The sequence below is a fragment of the Quercus lobata genome, chromosome 12 (assembly GCF_001633185.2).
Source record: "Quercus lobata isolate SW786 chromosome 12, ValleyOak3.0 Primary Assembly, whole genome shotgun sequence".
NCBI lineage: Eukaryota > Viridiplantae > Streptophyta > Magnoliopsida > Fagales > Fagaceae > Quercus > Quercus lobata.
Genome location: NC_044915.1, coordinates 20,130,282 through 20,142,492, shown reverse-complemented (window position 1 = coordinate 20,142,492; position 12,211 = coordinate 20,130,282). Strand labels below are relative to the sequence as shown.

Sequence of the window (12,211 nt, the reverse complement as noted above, 5' to 3'; positions counted from 1 at the left end):
TTACGATATGCCGGTACGATATGAAACTTTTTATACACGATACGATACGTATCGCATATCGTACGATACTAACAATTATGGCAACCAGTTAAATATTCATCCAAAGAAAAAAAAAAAGTACCAGTAAAGAATGATGCTCATCTCGACGGGCAAAGATTAAAATTTGAAACCAACTAACCTCAAGATGCCTTGTCACATGAGCCAGAGTAATTAAATTTAACCGAAATTGTGAGACTAGAATATATTATGATAATTACTATCTTGATAATTCCTAGCCAACTTTCAACGGAGACCGCAAGGTGAGTATATTGCAGAACTAAGTTGCTACCAAACTGCCACAGGATCTAGAGAGACCAAGTAAATTCCAACATCGCTGTGAGGAATTGAACGAGTATAACTCGTCCCATCGGACTATTTCATCCAGCTTTAAACCATACGCTGAAAAGAAAAATTATTGTCACGCCAAATTATACTACAGCCAAGGCTGAGAAAGGTTCATAGAAGAGCTGCTAAATAATAATAATTAGTCTCTCCTGCAATTCATGAGGAGACTACATACACACATGCATAACACGGTCCTGACTTTCATGAACCCCTCACACACTATTTTTTTGCTTGCAGTGATTCCAGATACGGCTAGAAATAACGAAGATGAAGTCAATTTTTTTTCAAACGTATCAATACATCATTCCAAATACAAAATATAATAACAAATGCAGTATCCTACCTTATGACTATCGCAACAAACATATAGCAGATGGCAAAGCTAAATAACAAACTAGAGTGCCAAGAAAGATTTGCTGCCACAAGTAAACTTACAGAACACTGACATTAAAACCTCCTTCCACACAGATCCAAACATAATACATCCAATTTAAAGCCAGTTTGGGGCCGAAACAAACAGGAATTGATACATTTTTTGGGTAGCGTGGGGTGTGGTTTGGAGGGATTTCCAGGTTCCGGGGGGGGGGGGGGGGGGGGGGGGGGGGGTGGTGATCTTGCTGACCATTACTCTATTTGATGTACTGAGAAAGCCACTTGAAACCATCACCATACCCCATTTTCCGTACAATGCTGCACATGAATACCTCTAATGGTCGGACATTTGAGTCTGCTAGGTTTACCTTCCCCTTTCCAGTAGTGAAGTTGGTCAGGCCAAGGTGGAATCGCAACTCATCCTCGGAGGCAGCATATGGGATATCAATCTTGTTTCCCAAAATAAGGAAAGGGACGTTAGCAAGGGCCTCATCAGAAAGGAGTGCATCCAATTCCTTTTTAGATTCTGCAAACCTCTCCTTGTCATATGCATCCACAAGGTACACCACAGCATCAACCTGCCACACGTAAAAACAAATACAAATTGCCAGCATATATTTATATTATATATTTTTTAAATGATTATATGTTTGTAGTATAATTAAGAAACAGATATTTCAAATTTTAAAAGCCCCTTGCAAGTGGGAAGGCACAACCCAGGTGTAAATCATGAGAAAAGTACATTCAACCACCTAAAGTACCAAGATCTGACATATCAATTTAATAAAGTGCTGCCACATATCTAACCAGGTAGAAAGAATGAAGGCTCAGACAAGTGCATGTAGGTAGTTGAAACATCATACGAAACCATAATAAGGAACTGAAATTTCAAACTTAAAGTTCCTAAGGAAGTGGGAAGGCACAACCCAGATGAAAAAAATAAGATAAGAATGTTCAACCATCTAAAGTATCAAGGTCCAACTCATCAACATGCTCTAACATATGTCTAGCCAATTAGAAAGAATGAGAGCCCAGACAAGAACGAGCTGCTGCTACCAAGGGATCTTGAAGAGGTACATAACCCTTTCTCATCCAAACCACTTTGAGATCAATGCACAGGTCCTAATCCGACCTAATATTTATTCTAATGAAATTCAATTTTTATACCAAACAAAAAAAAAAAAATTTCGATTTTGTTATTTTGGTTTTTATTTTCTACTGTTAAAAAGGATGTCTCTCACATAGATAAATAAAGAGAATACGATAAGTTTTTTTTTTTTTGGATAAGTAATAAGATTTATTGATATTAAAATAATAAAATAAAATAAAAAAGTACACCCCAGTACACAGGAAGTGTACTGGGGTCAATAAATCAAGTACAAAAATTACATAAATCAAGAATAGAAGAAAATGATTGGTTTCGCAAAGCTAACAACCAATCCAATAAGGTTCTAAAGAAAATAACGTGAGGTTTGGCATGGATCTATAAGATAAGATTCTTTTTTATAACTCAATTGCTACAAGTGGGGGAGGGGGCGATTCAAACCTTTGTTCTCCTAGTAAAGAAGGCCAATTGATGCTACTAAGGTACGAGACTCTTGGCTAAATATGATCTTTCCAAAAAAAGAGACTCTTGGCTAGATATGATAATTATACAAGTGGGAAAAGGTTATAAACAAGGTTTCAATCCCGAAAGAGGACCCAAAAATAAAATAAAAACTATTAAAGCGAAAGAGTAGTAAGGAAGACAAAGCCAACATGAAGTTATTTTTACAATTGAAGTGGAGAGACACTTTATTCCTAGATAGAGAAAGAACTAATAAACATGGTGCCTCAGAATATGAGTACATTTTGTATGGCAAAAACTGGAACTAACAAGTTATGTAAAATATCACCTGAAGCAACTATGTGACAAGACAAAAGTAGAGAATGTAAAGGTACTTGCAAGTACTGAGAAAGCAAGCATAAAGAGTTAATGCCAATGAAGAGTAGGAAGTCAAGTAATTTATAAATTATAGAAAGCATATGGCACAAAAAGCAATACATAACTATAGAAAGCAGGTTTTTCCCCCCTTATCTCAAATTTAAAGAACAATGAGAAACAGCAATAATGTGTAAGCATAGATATCTCCACAAATATCGATCGGCTTTACAATAACAACTGGGGACAGAACGTGGATCTGGATGAAAGAGAAGGTGCAAGAAAACTTTGCACAGATAACACAATACATAGGTACAAAACCAGCTTGCAAATGGCTTACCTTGGCATAGTAGTCCTTCCAGACTCTGCGAGCAATCTGATGACCTCCCAAATCAAATGCTTTGAACTTAATTTTCCCAATACTCAACTCCTCCGATGTAGGGTATTGTGTTGGCTGGTGCTGTACTAATCTCTGAAAATCAATCAAAGAAGGCTCAACATCACCCCGTGACACCGAAAAAAAATTGCCCAAATGGACATACGACAATGCAAGGATCATGATATTCCATAACAAATATCATCCCATTAATTTGAACCTTCATAATTCATAAAATTCACACACATTTTCAGCTTAACTAGGCCTTGCACAAAGAACATGATACATGCCGAGAGAGGCTTGAAGCTAAATTGGCACTTGCTATTGTTCCCAACCAGGTTCAAATCCCCAACTATAAAATTATCAAGCAAAAAAAAGAAGATATTCCAAAACAAATATCATCCACTAATTTAAATCTCGATACATATTCAGCTTAATAATTTACTGAGCTCTTAAGTTCATAGACATAATAATATATACATATAGAAACAGTTTCAAATTCCAAATTGAACCTCGAAATTTCAAAAAAAGTAAATGAGCAATCAATTCAACTGTATATGATAAAAAATAAAAACCAATCAGATCATTAATTTAAAATTAAGTAAAAAAAATTGACGCATATAATTATAATTATAATTTAGGAGAAAAGAGGAACCTCGTCTTTCAACATATGGAGCAAGGTAGTCTTGCCGGCATTATCGAGTCCTAGGAACAAGATCTTTGCCTCCTTCTGCCACAGACCCAACGACGCCAACACACCATAGAACCAGTCGAATAGAAACATCTCTCTGAATTATCGGATCCGAGTGAAAGGCGGATCGTCCGATTTGGATTCACAGCCTCACTCGCTCAAAGAGTCTCTCACCTCAGGCTCAGGCTCAGGCTCAGGGAGGCTCGCTGAGGTCGGGTAGGTCTTTCAGTTTTCTGGCTCCCTCACGAATGCGAATGAGACGGTACCGTTCTGTTTGTTTGTTTGTTATGTTAATTTTTATTTGGTTTGGTATTTTAGTCTTGTAGTCTTGTCATGTGGTTGTGGAGTAGTACTAGTTTTTTTTTTCTAAGTTAAACTTAAAAATATTTAGTTGGGCTCAGCTGGACCTGGTTTCCCATGGTGGGGCCCCACTCCGCTGTCTTGTGTAACAGTTTCGCTTTTGAGTTTTGACTATATCCAAAATACAACTATTACCGACAATTTTACTCTTTCTTTTAGGACCTGCGGCTGCGGGAAATAAATAAAATGGTAAATTTAACAAACTTAACCTAAGGTTTGTGATAATATCAATTAAGTCCAAAATATTTAAAATCTACCAATTTGATCCTCAATAGACAACTTTGTTCCTAACGAACCAGACACCATTTCTCTTCTGTCTTGTTCCTCTCCTCCTTTCTTCTCTAACTTCTCTCTCAAAACTCTCCCACAAAAACAAAAAACAAAAAAAAACAAAAAAAAAAAAAAGCACAAAAAATGAGGGAATACAGTCCAAACTTGCTGCACCAATTACCATATTGGAGATCCAACTTCGACTATGTACTCTATGGATCTATATATCCTATATGCATAGATAGAAAGGGAATCCAAACCCTAAATCCTAATTGATTTATTCTCTCTCTCATCTGAATACCCAACCCCTATTTTTTGAATAAATAAATAAAAATGAAATCAACATCTATGGATATGGAGGAGACTGGAGCTGGTTCATCAATGATGTCAGAAAGGGGAAAATGATGAATTTGAGATCATTTTCTGTTGTTATAATCCGGCCAAATCACGTGGTGTTTTAGAGACGAAGTGGTATCACATTAAGCTCTCAGACCAACATTGCCGTAGTTCATACCCACATCGCCGCAAAAAATCCAGCAAAAAGCCAACAAAAAATTCCAACCAAACAACACAGAAAATCAACACAACCCTAACTATAAACCTCATAAGAGAAACCAAAAAACATACCATATTATAAGAAGCACTAGCCAAATCTAAATCTAAAGGTCAGGCCACAATCCACTACGTCACCATGAAGAGGATGAGAGAGTCCGTTGAAGGTGAGATCTAGATTGAAGCACCACCACTACGTGGGTTCCGATTTGAGAGAGTGACGAGAGTTCTTTGACGGTGCTGATGACGTCAATCGTGCAATGGGAATCGGGATGACCCTTGCATGGTGGTGCTACTAAATGACCAAGATCATGGGTTTTGTCGTGACTGATGTTCGGTGAGAAAGAGAGAGAGAGTTCTGATAGAAAACTCAGAGAAGAGAGAATGAAAGAAGAGAAACGGTGTTTGTTCTGTTAAGGACAAAATTGTCTTTTGAGGACCAAATTAATGGGTTTTAAAATGTTTTGGACGTAGTTGGTATTATCACAAATCTCAGGGTAGGTTTGTGAAATTTACCCTAAATAAAAACAAAATTGTCAAAATTCTAAGTTAAACCCCTAGTATGTTTTGTTGAATTTTCAGTTTCATCCCTAAAGTTTAATCTTTGCCATTTTAATAAGTCTTTAGACTTTATCATTTTTGTCCATATTTGCTAATAACACTATTGTTAATTCTAGCAAAACAATATCATATCACAAAGAAGTGGAAATTTTACAAATTACAATAGACATAAAGACCAACTTGATTATAATGTTAAAATTTAAAGACAAAATTAAAAAAATAATAATAATAAAAGTAGCAAAAGAATAGTTGTTTTCCCTAATTCATGCCCCGTTCCTTAATTTCTATTAAAAAAACAGAAAGAGAAATTATCAACTTTGTAAATTTAGTTTGTTAAATTTTAGAAACAATTCAATTTTTGTTTTTATTCCTCTTTCTCTTCTAGAAATGTAGTAAATTTCATGAAATTATCTTAAGATCAAATAACTAAACTTGTAGTAAGCTTTAATCTTTATTAGTTAAAAAATAAAAGGTTTAAAAGAGACAAGATTGTATACAACTAACCTTTTTTTGATGAATGATTGTATTCAACTAACCTAATATCAAATAGAAATAAATGTAACATTGAACCCCCCCCCCCCCCTAAATCGCAAGACAAGATTGCTTTCTCTAGATTCCTATCACATTGTAGATTTTTTTTCTTTTCTAATTTTCCTTTTTTGGCTTAAACCGATGCTCTCACATGAGTTTCGAGGTTGTTCTATGTTGTCCATAGATGGCCTCCACATAGACTAGCACTTCAAACTTGTTCTGTGTTCCAACTTGAGTAACCCACAATCAAATCAATTTACCAATGGTTGCACACTACTAGAGTGATAAAAACTCTACCCATAGCTTAAGAGCATTACAACACACCATAAACACACTAAGTGTCCGTTTGGGAATAGCTTATTTAGCTGAAACTGAAAACTTTTTATTGAAAGTACTGTAGATAAAAGTAAAAGTTAGCTGAAATAGTACAGTGCGACCAATGAATAGTAGCAAAAATAAGCTGAATAGTAAAATAAGTTGACAAAAATAATCAATGTCAAACACACACTAAGAGAATGCAGAGCAAAAGAATGGAGTGGAGTAACGGTCTAAGGCTTTACTCCATTGAGTAACTCCTCTCCTGAACGTTACTCTTGGTGAGGTATACGAACGGGCATGCCCACTTTGGCATCCCTTTATATTCCTTAAACTTTCTAATACCATGATAACTCATAACCTCACTTTTTTAAGAGTAGTCCACTACTCACGTATAATATGCCACAGAAACTACAGAAGGACCAATCATGGTAGACTTCATTGCTTGAACAAGCATGTGAATAGCCCAAACAATGACCAACATTTTGGATAGCTTATTATTGGTAAATTTGGGACTTTTTATAAAAGTAGGCTTTGATGATTGTTTGAGGCTTCAAACACAATAATTAGAATTAGTGTGTTACATGCATGTTTATTTCATATGTACTCCTATGCTATGTTTGGATGTTGGGAGAAGGAGGGAGAGTAGAGTAGAGGAAGGGAGAGTAATTAAATTACCTTATTTGGATGTTTTTTAGGGAAAGAGGGGGAGGGATTTGGAGGGGTTTGAACTACTTCTAACCCATCATTTTTAATTCCCCCAAATTGGAGAGATTTGGAGGGAGAGTGGAGCATAAAAATGCTTAACCAAATGAATTACCAAATTTGCCATTACTATATTAACAAAATTACAAATGAAAAGACTAATTATTCCCTTCCCCTTACTTAATTTCAAAAACATCCAAATAAGGTGGAGAATAACCATTCCCCTCTACTCTCTTCTCCACTACTCTCTTTCTCTCTACTCTCCTCTCTCTCAAAACTTCCAAACATAGTGTTAAATTCAAACACAACTATGTTGTTTTTTTAGTGTGGAGCACGTTGGTGGGCTTTATAGGACATGGCATAAAATAATTTTTCCTGCCCAAGGCCTCCTCTGTAATGGCATAACCCTCTTCACTTTTCAGGCCCTAACCACCACCGACGACTTACAGTTATCATAACTTTTTACAAAACCACCATATTACAAAATACTAATACATGCATTGTGTTCATGGTTTTAACCTACGGTTTTTTTTTTGTTTTTTTTTTTTTTTTTGTGATATAGATAAATCCCAAGTTTTTAAGAAACCAAAGGTACTCAAGGAAGCACAACAAGATGAACGAAACGGTAGATCAGCAACTGAGGAGGAGTGGATGTTATAAAAAGAGGTATTATTATTAAAATGTAGTTGTGATAGTTCTGATTATCAATGAGAATTATGAGATAGTTTTTGTCAAATAATTCAATAAAGTTGTTAATTTTTTTTATGGAAAAAGTTTAGCTACAATGTAGCCTTAGGTTACAAAATTGGTTGTAGTAACCTTACTCAATATCTTTTTATTGAAAGTAAATTTTGATAGATCTATCATTGGATTACATCTTCTTCTTATATCCTCTGTGGGGATAAGGCCCAGAATGACATGTTGGGCCTTGGGCCTTTGTCCGGGAACGCTGGATTGTCCAAGGAGAAGCAAGCAGTTATTAGAAGCCTCCAGTGAAAGTCTTATAAATGAGGAACGAACGGAAGGTGATCCAAGGAGGAACTCCTCCTCAGATATGATGAATGCAGCTCAAGCATGCATTCCAGCAACTAAGGTAATCCTCCAAAAAACTCCAGCAATAGGAACGTGTCTCATGAACGTACAAGAAAGAAGGAAACTCAAATATCTAAGGGAAAGCTACTACCATCGCATTAAATGCACTATAACTACTTTTCTAGCCGCATTTATGTGGAGAAGACTTCTAAATAGTGCTGCCTTGGCAAAAGCAACTCACAGAAAGCCAAAGAGGTTGTCTGATGGGACAGGTACTCGAGTAAGGATTCAGATGATCAACAAGTGTAAGATCAAGATAGTTCAGGGAGGGCTATATAACGTGAAAGACCCTCCATGAAAGAGGGAGGGAAAAAACTGTAAACAAAATCTGTAATAAAGTTTTAAGAGCTAATATTCAAGAATCAATGTTCTTGGACCAATCCGAAAGCGTTATTCCTTAACCAACTCCTTTTATCTTTCTCTTTTTAAGCATTAAAATCTATTTTTCTATTATCTGGTTCACGAAGGCCCAATTTTCCAACCCATTCTCTACAAATTTATTGTTTTGGGCTGTTTTGAACCTAAGTCCATATACCCGTTAGGCTAGAAGTCCAAACCAGGTCCTTACAATTGGTGCCATTTGTGGGGAGGAATACTTGAGTGTTAGCGAGCTCAACGTTCAACCATGGCAGGTTCAAATCTACGATAGGCAAAATCCATAGAATCCCAATGTCAAAATCCTTTCGTTAACCTCGAGCGAAGAAAGGATTGAGAGGGGAGTGTACATAGTGCCCGGACTGAAAGAAACCAGTCACGGGGAAAGGGTCATCTCTCTCAAGAAGAGAATATCAGAGCACTGCAACTAGAAGTTGACCAATTGAAGAGAAAGTTGAGTCATGTACAGCAAAGGCAAGCCTCCTCTAGCCCGAACGCCTCCCCTGACGGTAAAAAGGATGGTAGCTACAGACGAAGGTCAAAGACCCCACCCAGTGAATCTTTCTCCTACGAAAAGGAGCACCACCGCAAATGTAGGCATAAGAGCCCTTTTCGAAAAGGTGTGGGAAACGACGCTATAGGTAAGGCGTTGGATCAAATCTCTAGGTCGCCTTTCACGTGAAGAATTGAGTGAGCAGAACTCCCCCGGCGGTTCAGTCAACCCACGTTTACCATGTATAATGGCAAAACAGACCCCATAGAGCATGTGAGCCACTTCAATTAGAGAATGGTCGTCCATTCCAGAGACGAAACCCTGATGTGCAAAGTCTTCTCATCCAACCTAGGACTCGTAGCAATGAGATGGTTTGACAGCTTGAAGGTTGATTCCATAAGCTCCTTTAAGGAGCTCACCCAGGCATTTGGTTCTTGCTTCATCACGTACAGCAGAGTCCCTCGACCCCTATCTTCCCTACTATCCTTGAGTATGAGAGAGGGAGAGACCCTGAAAACATACTCGGACAGATATTGGGAGATGTACAATGAGATGGACGGTAACTTAGAAGACATCGCCATCAGTACCTTCAAGAGCGGCCTCCCTACCCAGCATGGCTTAAGGAAGTCCCTAACGGGAAAACCTGTCACCAATCTGGCTAACTCATGGACCGTATTGACAAGTATAAAAGGGTCGAGGAAGACCAATAAATAGGTAAAAGAAAGGATAAGGTTATCCCTCAGGAGATGAGGGATTTCAGGTCAAACCGATATAATAACAGCTGGCCACGGAGAGATTTTGCTGGTCAATCAGGACCTACCAACACTCAGGCGGTCAATGCAGTGTTCCGAGAACCGGTGCACCAGGTTCTTGAGAAGGTTAAGAATGAACCGTTCTTCAAATGGCCAAAAAAAAGGATAAGGTTATCCCTCAGGAGATGAGAGATTTTAGGTTGGACCGATATAATAACAGCCGGCCACGGAGAGATTTTACTGGTCAATCAGGACCTACCAACACTCAGGCGGTCAATGTAGTGTTCCGAGAACCGATGCACTAGGTTCTGGAGAAGGTTAAGAACGAACCATTCTTCAAATGGCTAAACAAGATGGCTGGGAATCCCCTGAGACAAAACCAGAACCTTTATTGCCAGTACCATCAGGACCAAGGGCACACTACAGAGGATTGTAGGAATTTGTGGGACCATTTGGACCAGCTGGTCCGAGAAGGGAAGCTGAAACATCTGTTGCATCACTCCAATAGCCGAGGGGGCCAAACAAATTCAGAACCCAGGAGAGATGATTCTTCAAGACTGCCCTTGGGAAGGATCAATGCCATCTTCACTGCTCCCGGTAGGACCGGTTCCTACCTCTCCAGAGTAATGTCTGTAGCTCGACTTTCTACCAAGAGCAATAATCTGAAGCCTAAAAAAGCCAGAGTGGAAATCCGACCAGTTTTGGGCTTCTCGGACGAGGACAAGATCAGAACCATTCAACCCCACGATGATGCTCTAGTGGTCACACTCAAGATAGGAGGGTATGATGTGAAGAGTGTTAGTGGACCAAGGTAGCACTGTTGAGGTCATGTGCCCCGACCTGTACAAGGGACTAAGGTTAAAACCCGAGGACTTGACAACCTACAATTCCCTCTGATTAGTTTCGAGGGGAAGACTGTTATTCGAAAGGGTCAGATCAGATTACCTATACAGACTGGTTTGAAAGTGGTGGAGGTAAACTTCATTGTGATGGATGCCTATTCCCCCTACACGGCTATTGTGGCCAGACCCTGGCTCCATGCTCTGGAAGCCGTTTCATCCACCCTGCACCAGAAAGTAAAATACCCCTCGGGGGGCCGCGTCGAAGAAATTGTGGGAAATCAACCTGTGGCTCGGCAATGCCTTGTGGCCGCCATCTCATAGCAACATGTAACTAGCTCCTAGGCCACTGCCAAAAAGGACTTATAGCAATCAAAAACTCCGGAGTTGCCATCCCATGAACCAGCCGAAGAGCCCAAATGTGAGGATTTGAAAAAATTTGTCATAGGTGGTGATCCGGAGAAGTTCTTTCAGGTCAGGGCTCAACTACCCCCTCAAGAGAAGGAGGAACTATTGGTATTCCTTAAAAGAAACATTGATGTGTTTCCATGGGACGCTTATAAGGCTCCGGGGGTGGATCCAGATTTTATCTAACATCATTTAAACGTTAACCCATCCGTCATTCCCAAGAAGCAACCGCCCCGACACCCATCCAAAGAACATGCAAAAGCTGTCAGGGAAGAGGTGACGAAACTTAAAAAGGCAGGGGCTATCAAGGAGGTCTAATACCGTAGTAGTGAAGAAGAAGAGCGGGAAGTGGCAAGTATGTGTGGACTTCACAGATTTGAATAAGGCCTGCCCAAAAGATCCCTTCCCTATGCCTCAAATAGACCAATTGGTAGATGCAACGGTAGGCCATCCTCAGATGAGCTTCTTAGACGCCTTTCAAGGATATCATCAAATACCATTCGCCTTGGACGATCAAGAAAAAACAGTGTTTGTCACTCCCACTGGAAACTACCACTATAAGGTGATGTCATTCGGCTTAAAGAACGCAGGGTCAACCTATCAAAGGATGATGACAAGAATGTTTGAACCCCAGTTGGGCAAAAGCATTGAGGTCTACATAGATGACATGGTGGTGAAAAGTAAGGTGGTGTCCAAGCACGTTACAGACCTCAAGGGCATCTTTGAAATCCTGAGGAAACATAGGTTGCGCCTAAATCCTTCCAAGTGCTCATTTGGTATCAGATCAGGCAAGTTCCTGAGATACATAGTGACTCACCGGGGTATTGAGGTCAACCTCGATCAAATCAAAGCCATTAACAGTAGGCCATCCTCGGATGCAACGGTAGGCCATCCTCGGATGAGCTTCTTAGACACCTTTCAAGGATATCATCAAATACCATTCGCCTTGGACGATCAAGAAAAAACAACGTTTGTCACTCCCACTGGAAACTACCACTATAAGGTGATGCCATTCGGCTTAAAGAACGTAGGGTCAACCTATTAAAGGATGATGACAAGAATGTTTGAACCCCAGTTGGGCAAAAGCATTGAGGTCTACATAGACGACATGGTGGTGAAAAGTAAGGTGGTGTCCAAGCACGTTACAGACCTCGGGGGCATCTTTGAAATCCTGAGGAAACATAGGTTGCACCTAAACGCTTCCAAGTGCTCGT

At 39.1% G+C, this 12,211-nt stretch overlaps 2 protein-coding genes across 2 annotated transcripts; one reads left to right on the top strand and one right to left on the bottom strand.

The window, feature by feature from the left end:
• Nucleotides 1-643: 643 nt before the first annotated feature.
• On the bottom strand, nt 644-4,086 carry LOC115971677 (GTP-binding protein SAR1A). Its single transcript, XM_031091683.1, has 3 exons — nt 3,709-4,086; nt 3,018-3,149; nt 644-1,334 (listed from the first exon to the last, which is right to left on the bottom strand). The coding sequence occupies exons 1-3, from the start codon at nt 3,835-3,837 to the stop codon at nt 1,014-1,016; spliced, it is 582 nt and encodes a 193-aa protein (XP_030947543.1). The 5' UTR covers nt 3,838-4,086; the 3' UTR covers nt 644-1,013.
• Nucleotides 4,087-10,103: 6,017 nt separating this feature from the next.
• On the top strand, nt 10,104-10,913 carry LOC115970365. Its single transcript, XM_031090005.1, has 2 exons — nt 10,104-10,561; nt 10,652-10,913. Exons 1-2 carry the CDS (start codon nt 10,104-10,106, stop codon nt 10,911-10,913), a joined length of 720 nt encoding a protein of 239 aa, XP_030945865.1.
• Nucleotides 10,914-12,211: the final 1,298 nt, after the last annotated feature.